Source organism: Thunnus albacares, chromosome 3 (assembly GCF_914725855.1).
Source record: "Thunnus albacares chromosome 3, fThuAlb1.1, whole genome shotgun sequence".
NCBI classification, from domain to species: domain Eukaryota; kingdom Metazoa; phylum Chordata; class Actinopteri; order Scombriformes; family Scombridae; genus Thunnus; species Thunnus albacares.
The window spans coordinates 18,874,811-18,899,744 of record NC_058108.1 but is presented as its reverse complement, the minus strand read 5'-3'; the positions used below and the strand labels follow the sequence as shown (position 1 = coordinate 18,899,744).

Below are 24,934 nucleotides of genomic sequence, written 5' to 3'. Positions count from 1 at the left end.
ATGAAGTTCATTGTCTTTTTAATCAGTCTATACAACAACTGAATATACTATACAATCTTCATAGCCTTCAACAGTACAGAGACAAACATTTAGTCCTCTTGTGGTTACAATATGTTAGTTATACAGGAAAGAAAACAACACAGAAATCTTTCAGTTTTGGCATTTTATCATCAAAAGCCCAGCTTTTCAAGCTACAAGGCGCAAGGCAGGGACTTTAATCATCTTCTATATACTTTTCAAAAATATTTTGGCATATCTGAACAGGGGTAATACAGTGCATTTTTCAGAGATTCACATTAACTGTTTATGCAACAGCATTAGAAGACAGCACCATAATAATTCTTAACAGGCCACTGTGTGAGACAGGGAAGCCATTTTGGAGGATTACATCTCAAAAGGATATCACAGCTCCATAATGAGAGGGGAAGCTGAATAAGAGTAGGCAACACACAGGAACAGAAGTCAGATTTGAGGTTTAACCATCAGTTGCCGAGCTTTAAACGACTTTACTGTTAATTACTGGTGAACAAGGGCAAACAGGTTAGCTTATGTTTACAGGGAGAACGTCTTACAAGGCAATTATTTTTCTATGAAGTAAAAAGTCAAAATTACCCATTAACATATGTGTCAAATAAATCCGTCATTTTGTACAGACTAACAGTGTAATGACTCTACAGTACATTAAGGTGCCGACTATGGAAGCAATGACCATGTGATTCTCATTGACAGTGTTAGGTGACACAATACAGCAAGCAATTAATGTATACAAAAAGGCAAACATGTATTTACAGTGTTTTTTCATTTTGGTTCACTTAAACAGGACTTTACAACACTGCATGAATATTGATTTCAATTAACCAACTGTCTACTGATGAAGCTGCTCTTCTTTACAACCTGTAGTAGGTCAGGCATCCCAAACTGGGTTGATGTAAAATTCATTCATATTCTAGATTTGCTGTATTTTTCCCCTAAAAACTGCAAATTTGGATTCCTTCTCAGCATGTTTGTTTTTTATGAGCCTTGCAAAACTAGTCAAAAGTATTCACAGACACCCTAGATACATAAAAACAAATTAAAACAAAAATTGACAAGAAATCCTTCATTGTTTTTTTTAAATTATGAAACATGAACATGTCAAATGTTTCCCTAAATTCAATGATATATGATAAATTCTACAGTCTATCCTGTACAATGATTCATCCACTGAGAGGAACAGATGCTAAAATGCTAAAACTGTTGGCTACATACCCTTGAGAGCTGGTAGAGTTGGATAATTGCAATACAGCAATGTTTTCACATAGTTCAACATTCCAGTAAACATATTGGTTATACAAAAAGAATGATTTGTCTAAGTGCTTTTGTAACAGATGCAACATTAGATGTATAAGACACATGTATAAAGCACTGATATCAAGTACAGTAGCAAACTTATAGACAATGTTTACTTCTTCTTCATGAGTTGTTTTGTCTCCTCTCCAAGAGAAAAATGACACCAAACACAAATGTGCAATATTTACATTTCTGAAGCACTTTTCAACCCACACCAACCTCAACAAGCTGTAGACAATTTTCTGCCTCTCAGCACGACTTAACTGCCCTTTCTTTCAAAGATCTTTTTATTGATTGTCAATAAAGAATAGAACTGTCACTGAACAGGGAAAGGATTTTTTGTTTTTCTGAACAACACTCGCCTGTGTAACAACCCATCCATCTACCCAAACAAAAACAAACACACAGCTGACCACAGAAGATATATTCTAAAACATGGATAAATTGTAGACGACTTCATTGCCCTTTAAACACAAACAAACACACACACCCACACACACACACACACACACACACACACACACACACACACACACACACTGTACACAGATGGTCAGTAAACTTATTGGCCACAGCTGAACTTGTTGTGGGCACTCCCAGTCAATAACCACTGAGAAGTTGCTTTAATGCCATAACTTCTAAACATAAAAAAAACAAATTGTAAGTTTTGCACATAATGACACAAAATAAGGTGCATTTACAATGCATTTTCCTGTGAAGGCGTTATCTCGCATGGCATTATACTGCAGTGTTATGTTATATTAGTTTTCACAACAAAAGACTTCAAGGCCAAGTCAGTGCAGATGATGCCAACTGAATCATTGTGCATTTTTTGACTTCCTTAAACAATGCAACTTCCTTCTAAGGTTAACAGCTCTGTCTGGCAAACACTAATTGGGTAAGAGCATGAAAGAGCAATTCAAAGCTTCCCATTTATCCAATACTTGTACTTACAAACTACAGGTATAAATGTAACAAAAGCAAGACATTTATTCCCATAGTCACATGAAGTGAGATGGTCCCATCAGTGCAAACTGAATTATTTTACATATTCTCAACTCTAACTGAGCTCAGCAACACGACCAATGATGGTAATTCATAGGTGGTTGGACTAAATGGCAACAGAAGAGGTCAAATATCTCACAACAATTTGACTTTACTTGATTTAGTAGTCGAATATGCGTGAATATTTATAATCAACTACTGAGAAATGTTGAACTATTTTTTTTGGTTGCTCCTGTCCTGGTTAACAATGCCTCTACTTTTTTTTTTTTTACTTCAGTAAACATAAGAATCACGTATATGTGACCCGGCCAGTTGATCACATTATCACTGCAACACTAGATACTCTTGCAGAAAGTTACTAATTTCAGCTTTAGCTAGTCCTGTCTCACAGGATAGAGGATGTACTTCTTAGAGGCAATATATCTGGCATCCATATCTGAATTACTTTATGTATTTGACTACCCTTGCACAGAACAAGGCACAGCCAGTATGCACAGTTAGGATGAATCAACAGTCTGATGTGAGATGCTGCTACAAGTTTTCCAAATGTGCAATGAAAAATCTACACATAAGCACAATATTTTACATGTTATCTGCAGCTGCCATTATCTGCACACACTCAGATTGAGTGTTACAATGACTGAAGCAAATTCGCTTCCATAACAACAAACTATATATACTTCAACGGATCTAAATTTCACTTCACTTGTTAAAAACACAATATAGCCAACAGTGTGGCAGCTTTAAAGGCCGAGCCTCGACTGGACCCGGTCACACTGTGCAAAGTCCAAGGGCAGCATGTACTGACACTACTGGAAAATCCTCATACTCGTATCACTACATGATACTAAAGGAGAGTATACAGTGTTTATCTGTGGTGCTCTATAATGAATCCACAGCAATAATAAATGAGGCGTTTTTGTTCTACATCTCTCTAATCTTGTTATAAGCAAAATGTATTTACTATAACTTTGACTTGATGGTGTCTGTATCTCCTGGAAAAGAAACTGTATGATTACATTATCATCCCTGTCTTTGGTCTGTGATCAGGACTGATTAGTTTGGACCGAACAGCTGCTCCGACACAACTTCAGAAAAATCAAAATACTTTTGGGACTTTAAATCAGGGAAAACTGGCAAACAAAAATGCAGTATAATTGGATTCAGCCTATCACTGATTCCCTGTATATTCATCCTTTCGCCCCCACTTGGTCCTACAGCAGTGCGTTGGACATGTTACTGTTCTGCCAGCGTAGACAGGTGGTCTTGGAATGCTTGTACAGGTGAGAGGACTGGCTGAAGCGCTTTCCACATTTGAGACACGCGTAGGGCTTCTCTCCTGTGTGGACGCGGATGTGTTTCTTGCAGTCTGTCAGGGTGAGGAAGGTTTTGCAGCAGATTTTACAGGCGTATTTCCGAGCTCCCTCGACCACCAAGACATTGTGCTCCGATAGAGCCTTCTTGCACTTGGATAGGACATCTGCTGAAGCTCGGGTCAGGTGGGGTGGGAGGGAGGTGGGCCTGCCACTGTTCATCTCATACCCACCGCTCTCGTTGAGGAGAAGGGGACTCACCAGACTTGACGAGGAAGAGGCAGCATCCTGGAGAACACCACCTACTCCTTCTTCTCCTCCCATGTTACCTGTCATTTTTGGAGCAATACGTCTGTAGCCTGGATAACCCAGAGTGGTGGCGGCAGCTCCTCCAGCTCCTCGTGAGGGTCGCCCCAGCGAGTGAAGCCCCAGACTGGAGCGCTGGAAGTCCAAACCAAATGGATCAACCCCTCCACTTCCCCCACTTCCTCTGGGGTTCCCCAAACCGTCATGCAGTGGACGAAGGAACAGAGAATCAGCCTGTAGGTTATTTCCAAAAGTGTTGCGACTCTCGCCACTGTGCGGACCTGACTGCAGAAGAGAGGAAGAGGCAGAGCCAGCCGGCTCAGCAGTTTCCTGTCTCAGCAGGAAGTGATGTGCAACTGTGTCACCAGTTGTTGTGTTAGGGAGGTCATCCTCTCCACCGATCAACCCTGCATCACCACTTCCAAAATCCTTAGGGCCGAGGAAGCTAGAAATGCTGAAACCGGGTTTGCTGTTCAATCCATTATTACACCCAAAACCTCCTACGACTCCGCCACCTCCTCCCATGCTGCTCTTATGGAGGAGCTGGGAGCTGGGCTGCAGCAGAGAGTCAGAACTGGGCTGAGTTTCAGAGGTGAAGCTGCGGTCGCTGCTCTCCGGGCTCAGCTCCACCTTCTCCTCCTCCTGGCCCCCGGGCTCAGCCGGGTCACTGCCTTCAGCCTGCGATGTCACGTCACTGATTTCATCGGTTGGCTCAGGTGAGCTTAGCGGCTCTCGTTTAACCACCACCTGCGTAGAGCAAAGGAGAGCTTTACTAGACTAAACTAGAAAGGGCTTTGTGTGTGTGTGTGTGATGTATAAAATGATTTTGTGAAGACCAGACAATGAGAGTTAGTTACTTTTCCACAAACAACAAATCTTTACCTTCTGTTCTTCGGCGTCCTCCTCCTCTGTTCCTGATTTGATCTTCACCCCCGCTCTGTTGTCCTGGTGGTCCCTGTCTTCCATGTCCTCCACGTCCTCCACCTTCCCCATCCCTCCCTGCATTCTCCCCAAGTCCTCCCCTTCACAGTGCCCACTGTCGGACTGGCTGGGCATTTGAGGGTCATCTTGGGACACACCTACTCGGCCAGTAACTGCAGCATCCAATTTGATTTCATCCCCCATCTTGTGGGAATCCGGGGAGAGTAGTGCTCCTTCCTCTCGCTCTGCGTTCACTCCGTCTTCTCCTAACAATGCCAGGTTAGGAGCAGAGGGGCGCTGCCTCTGCCTGGGTCTCTCTTCTGACAGGCCCAGGGCCAGAGAGGGCTTACGTTTATGGAAGCGTCGGATAGGGAAGGAGGCTCTCTGCTCCACGGTTCTGCTGCCAACGACATTTCCAACCCCATCCTCCTCCATCCCACCTAAAGCAGAGCTCACCAAGCTGAGCCCCAGCTGCTGCAGCATGAAAGAGCGCTGCAACTTCGATGTCGCAGAATTTGCAGCGAGATTGGTGTTAGCGGCTAGAGAAGGGTTCACTGCTAACTCCGTTACTTGCTGCTGCTGCCTGTGCCTCTGCTGCTCCTGCTGCGGGTGGTGGTGGGTGGGTCTGTCAGATGAGGGGGACATAGGCAGCGTGCGCGTGGTCAGGTAGTGTTTACAGGCCTTGACTACATTGTTGAGGTGCAGATGCGAGGCTGCAAGGAGGATGTCCATCACATTGCTCTCCCCCAACATCAGTGTTGAAGTGTACATCATGTCCACCAGAGCAGCAAAAGCTTCAGCTGTCACCACCTGCAAACACACACAATATTTGAAACAGTAGCAAGACAGAATTTAAGACATGTCAGTAGTTTTTACTGAAAGATTACCACTTCTACACACTCTTTTCCATGTTTTATAATCATCCTCGCCCTCTTTTAAACAACATCATTAAGATCCTAACCTCACTGTCCAGCTGGATCATATTCATGCTGGCGTCTCCCTCTGCGACGGAGAACAGGGCTCTGAAGTGGGTGCTGCAGGCTGCCAGCACTGAGCGGTGGGCCTTGAAGTGTCGGCTGCCAACCACGATTACACAGTCACACAGCTGACCATGGACACGCTGATAGTTTAGCTGCTGGAAGATCTGCTCAAAGTGGCCCGGGAAATCCATGGCCCTAAAGACAGAAGCAGGCAGAGGGTAAAGGGGGTTTGGATGGGGATGGGTAAATAAAGGCGGTGGGAAAAATCAAATGACAGTAAAACTTAACTGATTAGTCAATTGACGGTACATTCATCTACAACGGTTTTCACTGAATAATAATTTATACAATGATCAAAATTGTCTTTGTCAAGCTAAAACTACCAAACATTTGCTACTTTCATACATCTTATTAAACGTGAGAATTTGCTACTTTACTCTGTTTTGTGTTTTTGAATATCTTTTGAGTTTTGGGCTGTTGGTTGAGCAAAATAAGCCATTTGAAGCATAGAGCTTGAAGATTTGAATTTGCTGACATTTTATAGACTTAATGATCAATCAGTTTGTCTACTAACTAATAACAGATTAACTGATAATTATAATAATTGGTAGTTGCAGCCCTACACATTTTTATGATAACAGAGGATTAAAATGAGGGCAGGGACTATGAAATATTATATCATTCAAAAAGGTGTGGTTGAAAACAGGTTTTGAGTCTACAACCTTAGTCTTGTGAACGTGCACATTTATGTTTGTATCTGTAAGCTTAGTTTTGTAAAGTTGTACGTTTATGTTGTTAGGTAGTGTGTGGAGTAAAGGTGCGGTTTAAGTGGGTCATCATGTCATAATTTTGTTTGATAATTTTGCATTTCTAGTCATTTTGGACAAAACAACCAAAAGCAGTACTGTTGCTAGTGGAGTGTGAGGAAGAAATACAAGAAAATCCAGTGAGATTATTAATTAATGTTCATTAAGAGCCTTTTTTCCTGTGGGCTCTCCCCACTGAAAATTAAAATATATTGTCAACTTATGCATAAAATATATAATTAACGTTACAACTGCATTTATTACACAATAGCTACATAGTGGAGCTCTCTGCGCTGTAATCACCTTAACATGTTAACTGAATAGCTAGCCAGTAAGTCAAAGTGCACTGGCTAACACTGGACCAGTTAGCTATATGAACTACATAGCAACATAGCAAACACGGAATCCTGTTGCTATGGCAGTAATTTCAAAGAGCCAGTTTTAACTCACGTTACCTTGATTTTTTTTCCCGAAAGCGCAGGTAAGAAGAAGCAGAACAAGGCCCTGGCCACAAACTGACAAGGCTAAAGTTAGCTGGCTAGAGACCAGCAAATTGCTTGTTAGCTGTTGAACAGAAGCAGTCGCATACGGTTACCTGGACGGTACGCCTGTCTAAATCAAAGTTTCTTTCTTCCATCGATTGTAGCTATCGCTTGCTAACATGTCTGCAGCTATGCTCCACGTCCCCCCGGGGGGTCAGTCTGTGGGCTGTGGGGAAGAAAAAGCAGCTGAGCAGTGATGGGTCTTCACCAACGGTAAGTTAACTGTTTGTCTACAACAGCGGAGCAAACTGTCAGTTTCGCCCCCAAAGGAACAAGTTACCAATAAAAACCGTTGGTAAAACAGATACCGACTGTCAAATATATACCGGAATAACGTTCATGTGCTGTAATTTCTAATAATGTACCCCCCTCAGACGGGTTTTTCCAGCCAGACTCACAGGGTGGCGCTGTGCTTCACTTCCATGTCCATGACCTCGCCGGGGTGAAAGACTGCAGTTCCGCTGTCCGGCCACACGGTATCGCTGCTGCAACCTCACAGCCAACGTGTGCAAAGATTATAGACAACGGCAAGATAGTTAACTCACCCATTTTCACCAGATGATCTCACTCCATCTCTCACTTTGAGGAAACTCATCTATCAACTCAAGTATCTTCTCATATATGTTATTCATTTATTTTATGATCGCCAATGATCAGCTAAGTTTTGGACTGATATACAGGAATTTATTTTCAATAAAACTGTAACAAAAACTGTGTTTTACTGAATATTATTTTTATTATTATATTATTTACAGTATTTTAATGAGTAAACCTATGTCCTCCACTAATATACATGTATTGTTGATAGAATTTATAGATTATTTTAGACTGAATGTAGTACATTGTTGTGTTATGATTTTTGTTGTTGTTGTTTGTTTTTTGTTTGTTTTTGTTTGTTTTCTTTGTAAATACATTTTTTTTGTTTCTTATTTATATATTTTTTTTGGAATTTGGAGTAGAGTTTCTATGTTATGTACTTTGATCAAGGTGCTGAATATGTTTATATGCTTGTTGATATATTCAGATAAAAAACATCTTTCTAATAGGAATACTAATATTTATAATATAAAATCGAAACCTTCTAATGGTAATGCAGTTACTTTACAAAGTAATTCAATTACAAAATGCATGTCTCTAAATTATATTTATAACATGGGCCAACTATCTATCAGCTGGCAGGATAGTTATCCAAAAACAGTGACAAAGTTACATGTATACAAACGGATTTCAGCCCTTATGGATACTATCAATGTGGATAGGGGAAATGGAAGATGAGAATTTTGAAGTTAGAAGCAGGGGAGCCTCAAGGAAGAGGGAAAAAAAGTTGATTCATCAAGTCATAATGAGAGTGAACATGAAAAAAAACTACATTACTGAAATATAGATTTGGGGCCTGATAGTGTTCTTGGACCACATGTCATACCCAGTAAGCTAGTATTTTCCCAAACCTTTGCAGTGCAAGAATTGCCGGAAGTTTGGTCATAGTTTGTTTATATGTAGAAGTGAGATTTCCATATGTGGTAAATGAGGGGAGAATGATTGTGAAAGAGACCATGAGAAATTAAATTACTGTTAGGTTGTGACAGTAATTTCAAAGAGCCAGTTTTAACTCATGTTACCTTGACTTTCTTCCGAAAGTGCAGGTAAGAAGAAGTACAACAAGGCCCTGGCCACAAACTGACAAGGCTGAAGTTAGCTGGCTAGAGACCAGCAAATTGCTTGTTAGCTGTTGAACAGAAGCAGTTGCATGCAGTTACCTGAACGGACCGCCTGTCTAAATCAAAGTGGCTTTTTTCCCATCAATTATAGCTTCTTAGAAGTGAGAGAGCCTCAAGGAAGAGAAAGAGAGAGAAAACTGATTCATCGAGTCATAGTGAGAGTGAACATGAAAGAGAAACCTACATGGTTAAAATTAAGATTCGGGGTTTGAACAAAGGTGATGGATGTGGAGCTTTGTCAGAAAAGCACACTGTGGGAAGATGGATTAATAATGAAGTGGGCAAAGTTAAACTGATCAACATTAAACACTCCGGTTCAATAGTCGTCAAATATATGTCAATGATACAGATGGAAAAAGACTTGAAAATCTTGGTGTTGGGTTTGGGGATGGATATGTACCTAGTAGCATGTTTTCCACTCAGCAAGAAAGCTCCGATAAAAGGTGTTATTGACAGAGTCTGATGCAGAGTGGATGCAAGGAGATTGTAAAGGAGTGTAAAGGGTGACAGACAGCAATAGAATGAAGAGGTGTGATTAAGTTGTTAATGAAAAGTATGAAAAAAAATCTGTTAAGCTTCATTTTGATTTGAAGCACCTTCCTGATAGTGTTCTTGGATCACCTGTCGTACCCAGTAAGGCAGTATGTTCCCAAACCTTTGCAGTGTAAGAATTGTTGAAAGTTTGGTCATAGTTTGTTTATATGTAGAAGTGAGTTTGCCACATGTGGTAAATGCCAGGAGTCTGATTGTGAAAGAGAGCATGAGAGGGATCCAGAGCAGAGTATCTTCTTTGTAAAGGGAATCATGTAGTGTGGGATTATAACTGTTCAAACAGAGTAAGGGTGGCAGAAATAATCAGGGTTAGATCTAAGAAGAAACTTATGCATGAGGAAGTATGTAAGTAATATTGTGATGTGAGATAAGAAGCTAAGGGGGCACATTAGTCAGAAAACATGACAAATTTTGTTGTTCTAAGGATCTGGTGGATGTTTTTTGGCCTTTTTGGCAATGAAAAATGAAAAATAACAGTACTGCTGGAGTAGAAAGATAATCTGGGAAAATTGACATAATTGTAGATGCAGTGAGGAGACTTCTGGATACTATGGGAGTTTCTGGAAAAGTAGGGCAGCAGCTGTTGAGAGAAGCTTTTAATCTCTCTCAAACACCTGAAAAATTGAGACGTTATAGCAGAATGGGTAATGGCTGGGAAGGGGTTATTATTATTTTATTATATTATTTACAGCATGTTAATGAGTAAACCTGTGTCCTCCACTAACATACATGGATTGTTGATAGAATTTAGTTTAGATTCTTTCAGACTGAATGGAGTATGTACATTATTGTGTTCTGAGGGTTTTTTGTTTGTTTTTGGTTTCATTTATAGTTATTTAATGAGTTCCCTGAACACGGATAAGTTATTTGTTATTTCACTTTCTTGGTAAATATATGTTTTTACTATTATTGTGATATATTTTATTATTTATATATTTTTTGTCATTTGGAGTAGAGTTTGTATGTTATGCACTTTGAAGTGGGCAAAGTTAAACTGATCGACATTAAACGCTCCAGCATGATAGTCGTCAAATGTATGTCAAAGATACAGATGGAAAAAGACTTGAAAATCTTTGGGTGTTGGGTTCTGGGATGGATATGTACCCAGTGGCATGTTTTCCATTCAGCAAGAAAGTTCCGATAAAAGTAGTTGTTGATGGAGTCGCTTGCAGAGTGGACGCAAGGAGATTTAAAGAGTGTAAAGGGGTAACAGAGAGATATAGAATTAAGAGGTGTGACGAAGTAGTTAATAAAAAGTATGAGACTAAATCTGTTATGCTTCACTTTAACTTGAAGCACCTGCCTGATAGTGTTTTTGGACCACACATCATACCCAGTAAGCCAGTATGTTCCCAAACCTTTGCAGTGCAAGAATTGTTGGAAACTTGCTCATAGTTTGTGTATGAGTAGAAGTGAGTTTGCAACATGCGGTGGATGTCAGGAATCTGATTGTGAAAGAGACCATGAAAGGGATCCAAAGCAGAGTATCTTTGTAAAGGGAATCATGCAGAAATAATCACGGTTAGATCTAAGAGGAGGCTTACGCATGAGGAAGTATATAAGAAATGTTGTGATTTAAATCTGTTATGCTTCACTTCGATTTGAAGAACTTGCCTAATAGTATTCATGGATCACATGTCGTACCCGGTATGTTCCCGAATATAGTCATAGTTTGTTTGTATGTAGGAGGGATTTTGCCACATGTGGTAAGTGTGGGGAGACCTATTGCAAAGGAGAGTGTGGGAAAGACGAGTGTCCTCTTTGCAAAGGGAATCATGCAGCGTGGGAGGCTTTCTGTCAAAACAGAGGCCAGGGAGGCCAAAATAATTAGGGTTAGATCTAAGAAGAGACTCAAGCATGAGAAAGAAGTAAGAAATATTGTGATGTGAGATAAGAAGTTAAGGAGGACAAATCAGTCGGTAAACATGATGAGTTTTGTTTGTGTAAGGATCAGGTGAAGTTTTTTGGCTTTTTTGGCAATGGTAATTAACTATACTGCTGGAGTAGAAAGAAAATCTGAGAAAAATTGACATAATTGTAGATGCAGCAAGGAGATTTCTGGGTGCTGTGGGAGTTTCTGGAGGTGTGCTGCAGCTTTGAGAGAAGCTTTTAAGTTAGTTTACACCTGAAAAATAGAGAAGTTATAACTGAGTGGGTAATGAGTGGGAAGGGGTTATTATTATTTTATTTAGTCAATGGAGATGTTAGTGTAAATCCAGTAGATGGTGGTAATACGACATTTTGGACGCCAACTGCCACTAAAAACCAAAGAAGAAGAAGTAGAACGCCGCTCTTCTTTGTTTCGTGTACGTGAATCTTGACGAAGACGGAAGTACGAAGGAGTGAAACCTCTTGAACACATGCAAACACATGACAACAACTATGGCTACCTCTAGTTCGTTAGTGTATTGTGAAGAGGAGCGAGAGGCCGATAAAGCGGTTATTGGTAACTGACTCATATTTGTTGCTTGTCGAACTTTGTCAGAAGAAAACTTTAATCGCAGTCATGGCAGTAATTGTCGGGTCGTGCGTAGCTTCTCTGTGTAAACACTCATTGTCATCGCACACGTGGCTGATAGCTACACTGCTAGTTGTTTAGTTTTGTTATTTTTGTGCTATGTATTAAAATAGTTAAGAGTCCACAAACGTCGCAAAAATGATAATAACGCTATTAATGATGTCTTTGCTTCATGCTCATGTAATGTACATATGTATACTATCACAAATGTGTTTATTGTGGCATGAATCGCAAGTATTGACCAATTCTTCATTATATTTCTGCATCTCATAGTCCGCTTTTCAAATGGCTGCGTCAAAAATGCAGAGAAACTGGATTTTACGATGTACAAGAACGCAGATGAGAGTAACCCCAGAAAAAAAAGCAGACGGATATTGGTAAGAAAGTTTCATGATTGCTTCAGTAAAATGACTATTAGACAGTGTTGCTCGGCTTTCAGTACTTTCATGTCAGTGTTCGGGTTTTTTTCTGTCTAGGTTGCTGAATCAGACAGGCTGTCCTATGTCGGAAATAATTTTGGAGCAGGGTCGTTAAAATGCAACAGTCTTTGCAAGTAGGTGGATAGCATAAGACTAAATCTGTGCAGGAAATTGTGACTTGGATCAGAACAGCTGTGAAGTGAGTTTTTAATGAGTGTGACTCTTGATGTCTGTTTAGATATTATGTTGGAGTGCTGGACAAACAGACCATGCAAATGGAGGTGCACAGTGCTCAGCTCTTCAACATGCAACCTCTTATACCGGGTATAACAAATAAGAACAAAGATAACATGACTTGACAGATCATTCAGATATTAAGTTGCATTCAAAAACTCAACAGAGTTTTTTTTTTTTGGACTTTGCATTATTTTTTCACCAGGAGAGGCAACAGAGGCAAAACCCCAAGATACTACACAGACCTACAGAGACAAGGTACCACTGTTTGTTCTGTAAGAGATGACTCAGCTAGAATAAGACTAAATTTGGTATTAATATCTCAATCTTATGTTTCTGTTTTCTCTTTAGGTTGACTCTTTGATTGAGGCATTTGGCACCAACAAACAGAAGAGAGCTCTGAGCTCTCGCAGACTGAATCAGGTGGGCAGTGATACTCTCCATCAAGCAGTGGCTAAGGCTGCCAACAGTGTGATTGACCAGAAGGGTCTGGAAGGTAAGCTTTAAAGTCACATTGTCTAAGTCATAGGTATAGACACCAATAATATCAAAATGAACAATTAGTTATGTGAGAGTTCACTTTAAAGAAATCACAAAGAGAGATTGGTTAATGAAGGAAGAAGAAGGATAAGCTAACCTTAAATTTCTGGCTGCTTCAGTCATCGTCTTGCTCTCCGTGTGGCTTTGTGTGTTTCCTCTAGTTTGTACATTGTTTTTTTTCTCTCTCTCTTCTCAGCTCTGCAACAGGAAGTGGCTGAGACAGAGTCCCAGGCAGACCTGGCTCTCCACCTGCCTCCCTGCAATACAGACGCAGACAAACCTGAGAATGTTTACCTATTCGACGATCGTATCCTTCATCCAGTTTGTGTGTTTGTGTGTTTGCCAGTGAGAGAATGCAAGAATTGGAATTGTAGATTGTGGCACAGTGAATTAGATTAGATTAGATTAGATTAGATTGGACTAGATATACTTTATTGATCCCTAAAGGGGAAACTACAATAGTCACCACATGCCAACACATACGACAGGAAAAATCATTATAACAAAGCCAGAATAAAACAGTCTGAAAGACAGCACTGGCCACATGGATAAGTAATGTGTTACATTAACACAAGTCAATAAAAACTCTTACAGTGCTAACACAGAGAAAATAAAGAATACAAAAGACCTAACAGCCAACAGTAATAAATGATCATAAAGACCACTTAATACTCTAGCATGTCATTGACAAGCTTTAATCTCTCAATTTTTCCGTTGAGCATTGGGGCATGAGTGGCTATGCACTAAAAGAACTGTTGAATCCACTAAAAACACTATCTAGTGAGTGTTCTTCATATTTTAGAATGAAACTTTTATCTTGCTCTGTTTTCGAGAATAATCTCTGGAGGTGAGCCAATGATGAGGTCTCCTTTTTAGATCAGCTCATTTATCATCATCTTGTTCTTCCCAGTGACATTCCCCTAGAGTGACACTGAGCCTTTAGTAATTTCCTTCTAGTTTAGTTTCTCATCCAAATGCACACCACAATGTTTTTTAGAAGAATGGGAAATCTCCACCTCTTGACCATAAGTAAAAATGTTATTAAAATCCTCCCTTTGCGTCCCAAAGTCATTAATCAGCTCCTTTGTTTTACAGCTTTGCACCATTAAATAAAAGAGTTGACCTCCTCTCTGTAAGCAAGCCAACCAAGACAGACTCATAAAGTAGATATTATAGGTGTGTTTAAAGCTACAACTGTGTTTGTTTTTTTGTTCCTTATCAATATCCACAGTCCTGAGTCCAGTGGAGTTTGGGGCTTTGGAGCAGGCTGGTTCCAAGATGGCAGCACTCACCCCTGAAGAGCTGCAGAAAATGAAAGACGACGGCGGGTAGGGTGACAGAGGGCTCACAGTCGCTAAGACATTTTATTAAGCTGCATGTCGCTTGCTTGCATTCATAATTTTTGTGTGTACTTTCTTTTTCTTTGAGGTGCCTGTCTGTGGTGAAGCACCTGGAAAATATGCCAAGTGTAGGAGCACCCAGAGAGAAAATGGCCTGCTGTGCCTTTTACCTTTCTCTGCTCCTCCAACTGGCGCGGCAGAGGAGCATCACCCGCAAGTGTGAGTAATCTCTACTTTATTTTCATTGTGTGTGTCAAATATGTGTCTCCTTTGGGGCCAACTCTAATAGTGATTTATGTTTATATGTACAGTTGGTCAGGAGGAAGGCTGTCCTCGCATCATTCAGAGCAAACTATTCAAAACATTCACAGTGGAGACTTTCAACAACGGCAGGTATGACGGCGATAGAGCCGTGAGCTTTTGCACATATTGAATATTTGCTGAAATAAAATGTTTGTCGGGGGGGGGGGGGGGGGGGGGGGGTCACATTTTGATGCTTTATTTTATAACCACTATTTGATTTAGTCATTTAAACAATTTAAATTTTATATTTCACCTGCAGCAAGTCAGTTTTATTTCACCCGAAATCACAATTTTGCCTCAAGGGGCTTTACAATCTATACAGCATACATCTGTTCTTACACCCTCAATTCAGGTCAGGAAATGGGTGTAATTGATATATTTGTTGTCCTACAGATTATTGATTTGGTTATTCAGTCTTGCATACAAACACACATGCATAAAGAGTACGGTCTTGACCTGCGCTATGTGAAAAGTGCCTTGACATGACTTTTGTTGTGATATGGCGCTATATAAATAAAAATTGATTGATTGATTGACCTTATTACACCTTTTAGGGTCCAGAACATGTTGTCGGCATCAATGCGTGCCAAATTAGCGGCGTACTGCCTGGCTCTGCTGCTGCATATGGGTCACATGTCTGCTGACCTCACATTACTGCACCGTGACCTGGGAATCACTGAGGCTAGGTAAGAAGAAAAAAAAAAAATATGGAAACATATTCTTATATGGAAACTTAAGTATGTGTATTGTTGTGTTGCTGTATTTTACACTTATGCACTCATGATTATCCCACCACATACAACAGTCAATATGAGTTGCAATAGAAGAACTCTGCCGGGATACAGTAACTGATGAATATGTCCTCCTACAGGATAATTGAAGTTGCAAAATCGATGGGACTGACCCTAAGTAAATCAGCCCGAGGGAAGGCTGATGACGCCGAACTGCGAGATGAACACAGACATGCCTCGCTTGTTCTACCTCTGGTCAAATACGATCAGTTCATGGAGAGAAGGAAACGCAAGAAAATGCACTGAAGACCGCGAGAGGAAAAGAATTGGATAAAGAGAGGACTGTAAAAAAAAAAAAAAGGAAATGCCACAAAAACGAGAACTGTTTATTAATGCATTTGGTAAACAAATAAATGATGACCTTTGAATTATACATGATGTTGTTACTTAGTGCTCTATGTGCAAGATACAAAGAAGCTGAGTAATGCACTGTAAACAAGTTCTAGAAAACATCTAGCTTAGACAGTTAAAACGTATAGGCACATCTGTTGACATCACATATTGCACACTGAACATCTTTTTCCTTCTATAACTGACTATTATCTGGTGAGTGTTTGTGGTTATGTGTCACTGCGCAGGGTGCTGATACTATCTGGAATGATATGTTGTCTTCCCTCATTGAATTTCATGCAAGAAGTCAAAGAAAGCTGGACTGCATTGCTTTTTAAAAATAGTATGAGGATGTGATTCAAGAACACAGACTCACCAGGTAACAGAACAGCTCTGTGCAAGAGGCAGAAGCTAGTTTGGCTTTGTTCTTTTTTTTTTTTTTTTTTTTGCATATACACCTCACATTATGACAACTCCTTCTCTAGCTACAATCATCGATTGATTTTAAAAAAAGTCAATCAAGGCACAGCTTAACTTTGTAACATGGTTGAAGCTGCTTTGACTCCTGCTAGGATTTATAAATGTGCACTTCCTAACCAGCAAGTCTCTGAAGCGCAGTAACAAAATGGAGGAAGTTTAGGCTACAGCTAATTATATACATGAATATGAAGTCTGCAAGTAAAAGAGAACATTGAGTTAAAGCTTTAGTGTGTAAATGGTTGGGTGATGATGACAATGCTTGAATGTCTTGTAATTCCAGCTCCAAGTCATTAGTCCAAATTTGATGAGTGCACTGGCATTTCAGGGTAACATTTAAAAAAAAAAGTCTGATTTCAGATTTACAAAATGTGCCATAATAATATAAAGGAAGGTGGATGGCCTCTTTAGTGGTTATAATCGGTGCAGCTTCTTTCTTCTCGGACTCCACCCGAATGGGAGGGCATCATGGAAGATCGTCTTTGGGGTCAGAGTGCAGAGGAGTCCAGTATGCATCAGACCAAATGTGACAAGATGCTGACCTCTTGGCAAAGTCATTCATATTGTTTTTTTTTTTAAGTGCTCGCTGTTTTTCACAGAATGGAGCAGAACATGCTTCCACTGTGGCAACCACTCTCCACAGTGGCGCTGATTCTTGTTGTCATAGAAATTCCAAGTCGGGAAGGATATTGGGATGAGGAGAGTCCAGAAGGGGAGCTGGCCAGTGGACGAGGGGGAGGGTTTTCTAAAACCCAGGGGGGAGCAGATGTACAGCTATAAAATGCAAAGAGATAAAAGAAACAGTGAGTAAAATTATTTTTCATAAAAAGAATTTAATACAAAAATCAGGAGCAGTGCAAATGATAAGCTGAAAAAGAGGCAGAAAGAGCAGACAGCGAAGCCACTGATGGTCTTTAAATCTCTAGCACTTTCTTTTGGTTGCCTAGTTACCTGTTATGTCTTAGAATACTGTTGTTGCGCAACACACAGCTTTCATTGCCAGGATCCATATGTAGAAGTGTTTTTTTGTTTCCAGGGTGGCCCTGGAATAACAGATTGTCATGGACAGCACCTTTTACTGGCCCCAGCACGGCGATGCCACAACCCTGTGCTGGTTGGACACGGTTGCGCAGTACCTGAAGATAAGAATGATTTGTTCAGTGAATAGTGGTGTTAGTATTTTTAGAGACAAGAGTTACTGTATTAATGCCTCTCTCCATCTCACCTTGATATCAGCACTGCCAGAGACCTGGATCCCATATCCACGGTTTCCAACCACATCATTCTCCACAATCTGCCCGTTACCATTGAAACTCACACCGTGGCCACAGTTTTCATATATGCCATTACCACGAAGCTCCACCCTGCAGTCTCTCTCCACCGTAACACCACCTCGACCATTTTCAAGAACGCAGTTTGTAACCAGACGGGTCAGCTGACTGCTCTGCAGCACACCAATGCCAGTTCCCCGGTTACTGTTCACAAGGTTAGCGAAAACATTGAGCGGCTCGCTGCTCTTCACATACAGGCCGACCGCTACAGGAATGAAGACAGAAAGATTGAGAGAGCATTTAGAGAGGAGGAGCGAGTGACTATTTGTATTTGACCCAGCGGGTGCATTTATTACCTCCGTTGTAGCTCATGCAGTTGCTTTCTACCAGGGCCACGCTGATGGAGCGACGGGCAGAGTGGCGCTCATCCTCGCTGTCCAGATCGCTCTCCCATGCAAACAATTCCCCCTCCTCGTTCAAGTTCTCCTGCCCTTCTCTGTCTTCTCCCTCTACTCCCCTCCTTTCCCCTCTTCCTGCTTCTCCACCAATCCCTTCCTGCCCTGGCCAGTTTCCCTCCCTGGCCTCGATGTTCTCTGGATCCTTCCTGCAGAACACTGCCAGTCCATACATACAGTTATGGGTGATATAGTTTCCTAAGAGCTGCGGAAGACTGGACGACATAACCCACACACCACAGCCTTTGTTACCTAGAGGAAGACAAGAAATCAAACATCTGTGCATGTGGGAGACTTTCTAGAGCCTTTTGGATAAGTCATACATCTGTTATGCCAAGATAAATTCAGGATTCCATCATTATCAGGCTGAAACAACTTACAGTAGACATGATTTCCCTCAATAAGTCCACGGCCTCTCTCTCCCACCACCACACCATCTGAGTAGCCATGACAAATGTAGTTGTTCCTCAGAATGGGGTCACCTCCTCTGCGAATGTCCACACCCCCCCACTGGTTCTCTTTGATCACATTCTCTGGAATTACAATATATTTATTTATTTATTTGTAACAAAATCAAAGTTTGTGACAGATAAATGAAGAACCCACACACTTTGGGACTTAACACACCTGTTATCATCCCTCTGCCATTCTCATTAATAGCAATCCCTGCTGCCTGGCCTTGGAAGATGTGATTTCCACTATGAGAGAGAAAGTTAAAGGATAAAATGAGCAGGAAGGGAGCAAATATTGAATAAACACAGATTTTATGTAGTTTCACAAAAATCAGTGGTGATGACACAGAGCTAATTAATAAGCAGTTCTTCATATCAACTCTGGGTTCTAGTTGGGTGGTTGGTTTTTATCTCTTCTACAGAGAATGCAGAAACATAAGCCTTGCTTGTTTATCTTACAACATTACATAACACAGCTCGTACCAGACTTTTACTAAATAGGTTATCAAGCCATACAACACAAATGTTTCATTTGGAAAAAGAGGATTTTATCAGTTGCGTGGGAATTTGAAAAAACTGTACTAAATTCATTTCCTACAATTCAAGTGGCTCAGATTGCCAGTACCCTCATAAATATATTGGTCAATCCTAATAAGCACCAGACCTGATTCGTGGGAAACTATTTCCTCTTAACTGTGCTGAACAATAACTCTCACATGTTTAGAAGAGTGGTAGACTCGCATCTATATCTTTCCTTGAATAATAGACATGAGTGTTTTGATTTGATTTGACGCAGAGAGAACAAGGAAGCTAAGCACAAATCTTTTGAAAAATGACTTCACACAATGGATAATACCCAAGTGATGGGAAAAGCTGTGAAAACACATTCCTGGTCAAGTACGTTCTGGGGTCCCACCCACCTGACCACTGGATTTCCACTGAAGAGAATATACACGCCTGCTTCCTTATTGTTGTAAATCTGGTTACTCCGAATTGAACCTTTTCCATTGCCAAGGACAACAACACCAGAACGCAAACCACTGTGTATTTTGTTACACTGTAGAAGAAAAGATAGAATCAGAGTGTAAAAACTGAGTACAAAAGATGAGAAAACTAAGAGCACTTTCCACACATTTGGAAATACATACTGTAGGCTACACCTACTGTTGTGACTTAAGTTTATATCGTTTGTGAGGTTTCATGAACCTCTACACCAAGAATACATCCAGTTTATTATAGACATCTCTTTGTTTGTTTGTTGTTGTGATTGTTTTTCTTCTGTCCCCCCTCCCCCTTTCCCTCTCTCTTTCTCTCTCTCAACCCAACCGGTCAAAGCAGATGGCCGCCCACCAAGAGCCGGGGTCTGCTTGAGGTTTCTACCCGTTAAAGGGGAGTTTTTCCTCACCGCTGTCGCCAAGTGCTTGCTCATGGAGGAATTGTTGGGTCTCTGTAAATTAAAGAGTACGGTCTTGACCTGCTCTATGTGAAAAGTGCCTTGAGATGACTTCTGTTGTGATATGGCGCTATATAAATAAAGATTGATTGATTGATTGATTGATTGATTGATTGATTGATTGTTTACACAAAACAGCTTCCTCTTCTTATACAATGAATCCCTGACTGTCTACAGGCTCTTAAATTAAGATTAAATTAAGGGAAATTAAACCTCAACAGAATCTAGGGCTGGAACTATTAGCAATACCATCAGCAATTTAGTAGTAAAATGCTAAATGTCTGCTATTTTCAGCTTTTCATAAATTTGCAGATTTTCATTGTTTTGTATAATTTTAAATTGAATATCTTTTGGTTTTGGACTGTTGGTAGAACAAAACAAGCAATGTGAATACTTTTTAGAACAAACTATTAATCAATTAAGCCTAAAAGTGACTGAGAATAACTGTTAGTTGCAGCCCTAACAGAATCCCACATCAAATTGAGCACTAAAGTACTAAAAGTTGGCAACAAATGCCCTTTCAAAGTCTTGTTTCTTGTTTAAACAAGTTTACTACACTAGTTTGATTTTAATAATTTTACACTGAATTTTACGTAGGCAATGTTCTTGTACAGCTATTTAAGACAAATAATTTGTAGTAAAATGTCTTTATATTCAGGAAAGTAGAAGGTGTGTTTTGGTAATAATAAAACTTGGAAATTAGCTGTATTTTTATAAACAGGAGTTACCACAATGATGGGGTTTGCCCCTTTTCGGATGTCCAGCCCTGCTTCCCCATTCGAGTGGATGTTGTTTTCTGCAATGAGGCCCTGAGCCGAGAGACGCAGGAACACGCCTGACGCACGGCACTCACACACCTCATTTCTCAGCATCACTATCTGAAGATGGTGAGATAGAGAGAGAGCTCAAGTAACAGATTAAATAAGAAACTGCTGCTTAATTACTTATGATCTGGGCTACTTCCATAACTTAATACATAAGTTAAAAAGTTATGCAGCTTAAAAGTCACTGAACATAAGGAATTTAAATGTGTTAGGTTACATTGAAGTGACATTCCACAAGTCTGAAACAAAGTTATTATAATCTTATTTACTGTGGAGTTCTGGATGCAGCGAACAGCATAATTCAGCCCACGGAAAACATTTCCCTCCAGTCGTGCGTGTCCATAATTGGACAAGTGCACACCACCCTTCCCTTCCCTGAAGAGGCAGCGTCTGACAATACAGCCAAGAGTGGATGCTGCCAATATCTGTGCGTCTGGGTCCCTGTCTAGTTCCTGCTGAAGGGTTAGGGGTTCAGGGGTCACAGACGGGGGATCTGAGGAAGAGGCCGATGGCACAGAGCCATCTGGCTGCGGCTTGAGCAAGTGGGATAAGCCATGATGGTCACACGGGATTTTGTAATCCAGTGTAAATGGGTTTTTGGTGTTGGTTCGTTCTCCCTCTCGGTTCTCGTCCTCTCTCTCACTGCGCTCACCATCACTCCAGCCATCTTCGATCACTGTGCCCTGACACACTGCTTCCACGCCGTTTCTTCTCTGCCAGTCCTCTATACTAATTTGCTCCTTTTTAACACCAGGTGGCCCACTGGTTGAGTGGGCCTGGAGGCCTCTGGGAGGGCTATTATTATGCCCAAATAAACCACATGTTGGGAACGTCCTGGCCAGGCCAGCCAAATGTTTACAAGCCCAGTTCCTCTCTGCCACTGGAGGACCTTCTACTGTCACAGATGCTGTATCGCTTCCTGAGAAGTCACAGCTGTCCAATAGACTGAGGACAACACCCAGCAAATGAGCAGAACTGCCCTGTGAGAAGGAGCAGAAGCGAGCCTGGCAAGTTCCGGGGCCACGGATTTGCAGTTGAGCCCCCTCAAAGTTGCAGTTATCTAGTTGGACATGACCCCATGATGTCTAGAGAAAAGCAAGGTGAGAACGGTAATATGAGTCAGATATCAAAAAGATAAATATTTAGTTAGCATATCAGAACACACAAGAGTAAACAAATTAGGTTATATAATTCCATTAAGATAAGAGACATGACTGTATAAGGAAACCATCTGGACAAGCTGTAACTTCACCTTGTAGACCACCGTGGAGAACCAGGGTGGCATGAACACCAGATTGCACAGCCTGGCAGTGGGGCACTGCTGCTCCATACACACCAGGAGGGCCACCTCGCCCAGTCTTCCCAGCCCAACGAGCTCCACGGGCACCTTTAGCGCCACTTCAGCCTGCTCCTCATACACCCCTGGATGGAGAACCACACGGTCGTACGGCCCCACCACCCCAAGAGCTCCGCGCAGGGTCTCAAACTCACACCCAGGTCCCACGTGCCAAACCCTGCGGTCTTTCCGGCGACGGAAAAGGAGGAGGCATGCAGAGGACTGGAGCTCTGGCCCGTTTTGAGTCCAGGTGCGGGTGGCCATGGCGTGCTGCTTCAGGGCCTCCCTCCAGGATGGGGGCTCCAGATGGGGCTGACTGGGCCAGTTGGGATGTCTGCACTCGGGGCAGCCCAGGCAGAGTTGTCTCCAGCGGGTGTTATCCAGGGAGAGGATGAGCTCCCGCCAGGCACGGCACACCTGGCAGCAGCGGCCCAGGTCAGGGAGAGGAAGATAGGCCAAGATAACCCTCCACAGCTCCACGGGGAGGCTGCCCACCTCCATGGCAGCAGAGACACCGGCTGGGGAGCACCGTGACGGGAGAGGCACCTGGAAACAGTCAGTCACACGCACGTTACATGACAATAACAACAAAAATACACAACACAGCTTAAAAGGGACAATAAATACATATATTATTCAATGCTATCATGGCCAGCTATAACTGTAACTAGCAGCCCTGTTGTATTGTAACAGGAAAACACACATAGACATGTTGGAAATGACGTATAGTGTAATGTTATAATAATTTCAATGTGTGTAACGTTAACTTATATGTGTAGGTTATGATAGTTTGCTACGATGAATCACTGGCTAGCTGGGTAACGGTGCTTACTGGCAAACCTTGCGTAACTAAGGTTAGCTTCCAACAACAAGCGCAAAAAGCATCGTACCCGTCAGCAATGAAAGCCTTAACCTACCTTTCACCGGTTTGCCTGAAGTTGACCTAGATCATAACATGATGGTTCAGTATTCAGGGCGGCTAGCTATCTTAACTACATGTCTGCGACTGCGACTTTTTTTTTTTTTTTGCACTGCTTCCAGAGTTAAAAACAACCCATGATAACTGCAGATGTGCCATCGAGATGGAGTTCAGACATTTGCTTCCAATTTACGGCAAGAGAGCACGAAACATGAGAGGCTGGTCCATCTTCCGCTTCCTAAAAGTGGGTGTTTCCTAAGCAGGCTGCTGATGTGCAGCGGTTAAATCCAATGTATACGCGTACGTATGCTGTGTATGATGCCGTGCTCCATCTCTGTTTAGCCTCTCATTGCCGCCGACATATTACTATGACAACTGGACACACTTTTTTATTTGCATGCTATTTCCTCTCCCATAATCATTATCCAAATAATATCATATTTATTGCAAGATGGGGAGCGCACTTCTGTGATAACACAGATAATGACAAAAATTCAGGATTTTACTGGCAGATTTTTGCTTTTCCATTGAGTTATTGGCGACGGGTTGAATGTGCGAGGGATTGGAAAACGAACTTGGAAATCAAGCAGTTCATAGTTTCTTCAGAACACTTGGCATATTCATAGTCAGATTAATCCAAAAAGCAAATACGAATCGCAAAATTCCATTGAAAGTAGTCGTCATAAAAGTACAAGGCCTATGTCATGAGGGTGTGTTTTCATCATATGATTCCTTTTTACAAATGCTTCACGGGTGTAGCCCAGCACATTCTCAGAGGACTGATTGTGTTAACATAGAAGGGCTGCAGCGAGCAACACAATAATCACCATCATAACAGCTCATCGCTGATAATTAATCTGGAATGTGATCTTGTTATAATTTTCTTCTGAGATATAACAGTAATGGACGCAGAAGCTGAAAATGTGATGTTAATTGCAGGCAAATTCATGTGCTTTTACTATATGTTGGTTATTATTTTAATAGTCATTCACATTGTTTTATGTCATCACTGTAAAATTTTGCAATGGAATACATTAATAATAGACTGTGCAAGTTCATTAAATGGCACAAATATAATAGTAATATTCAAGCCAGTTTTCCAAGAACTTTTTATTTAATTAAAAAAGAATGATACTGTTTTGACAAACAAGTAAGATAACAAGACACAGGCTTCTTTTTGCTATTGTTTATTCCTCCTCCTGCTCCCTCTCTTGCAAGAGGAGGACTTTGGCAAGGCTCTGAAGGATAATGAAAAAAAAAACTGGCAGTTGCTCTTACAGCCCAGTGCTCTATGCTTAGCAAAATGACTGCACCCAACTTAAAAAGACTTTATGTGCAGCTCTCAAATGTGTGACTTTGCTGCATTGTTACATGAACCTGTGTCTGTCTGGGAGAGTTATATGGACCATTTGGACTTTTTCACGGTAGAAACCAGTGTTAATAATAAAATGTATTAATTATGGCTGATTTTCATTTAGCTGCTTCAGTTTCAGAGTCCTGCTATTGTGCAATCTGGTTCACTGTCACACTGTCATGACTTATGGGACATATGAATAGAACAGTGCCATTGTTAATGTGTAGTGCTTTCCCTACTATGAAATGCCTGTTGTGAAAAAGGCCAAGAAGTAAAAATAATTTTACTGCAACTTCCCCGTTACACAAAATGACGATAATATACTTCATAAGTGATCATCAACAGGCAATTAATATAACAGCTTCTGCATTTGACTCCTGGCTTTCAAAACTAAGTTTTATACTCTGCTAACTCAATACAAGGCACTCTGTATTTATTACATGTCT

At 41.2% G+C, this 24,934-nt stretch overlaps 3 protein-coding genes and 1 long non-coding RNA gene across 5 annotated transcripts; 2 read left to right on the top strand and 2 right to left on the bottom strand.

The window, feature by feature from the left end:
- Nucleotide 1: 1 nt before the first annotated feature.
- Nucleotides 2-7,969, bottom strand: LOC122979401 (zinc finger and BTB domain-containing protein 5). 2 transcript variants are annotated; one of them, XM_044346808.1, is made up of 4 exons: nt 7,601-7,969; nt 5,836-6,049; nt 4,836-5,684; nt 2-4,700 (listed from the first exon to the last, which is right to left on the bottom strand). In XM_044346808.1, exons 1-4 carry the CDS (start codon nt 7,630-7,632, stop codon nt 3,549-3,551), a joined length of 2,247 nt encoding a protein of 748 aa, XP_044202743.1. In that variant the 5' UTR covers nt 7,633-7,969; the 3' UTR covers nt 2-3,548. The 2 variants fall into 2 exon arrangements, with proteins under 2 accessions (XP_044202743.1, XP_044202744.1); XM_044346809.1 differs by lacking the exon at nt 7,601-7,969 and adding an exon at nt 7,116-7,197.
- On the top strand, nt 7,324-7,918 carry LOC122979403. The gene is made up of 2 exons (XR_006402848.1): nt 7,324-7,415; nt 7,577-7,918. It is a non-coding gene; the product is annotated as an uncharacterized LOC122979403 (long non-coding RNA).
- A 3,794-nt stretch (nt 7,970-11,763) lies between the features above and the next one.
- polr1e (RNA polymerase I subunit E) lies at nt 11,764-15,990 on the top strand. Its single transcript, XM_044346807.1, has 12 exons — nt 11,764-11,918; nt 12,264-12,367; nt 12,467-12,543; nt 12,648-12,733; nt 12,849-12,901; nt 12,995-13,139; nt 13,380-13,490; nt 14,415-14,511; nt 14,612-14,742; nt 14,835-14,916; nt 15,381-15,512; nt 15,698-15,990. The coding sequence occupies exons 1-12, from the start codon at nt 11,843-11,845 to the stop codon at nt 15,861-15,863; spliced, it is 1,260 nt and encodes a 419-aa protein (XP_044202742.1). The 5' UTR covers nt 11,764-11,842; the 3' UTR covers nt 15,864-15,990.
- Nucleotides 15,923-23,321, bottom strand: fbxo10 (F-box protein 10). Its single transcript, XM_044346806.1, has 11 exons — nt 23,133-23,321; nt 22,132-22,761; nt 21,149-21,964; nt 20,784-20,933; nt 19,523-19,659; nt 18,778-18,848; nt 18,531-18,683; nt 18,052-18,402; nt 17,650-17,960; nt 17,376-17,560; nt 15,923-17,198 (listed from the first exon to the last, which is right to left on the bottom strand). Exons 2-11 carry the CDS (start codon nt 22,714-22,716, stop codon nt 17,018-17,020), a joined length of 2,940 nt encoding a protein of 979 aa, XP_044202741.1. The 5' UTR covers nt 22,717-22,761; nt 23,133-23,321; the 3' UTR covers nt 15,923-17,017.
- Between the last annotated feature and the right edge of the window lie 1,613 nt (nt 23,322-24,934).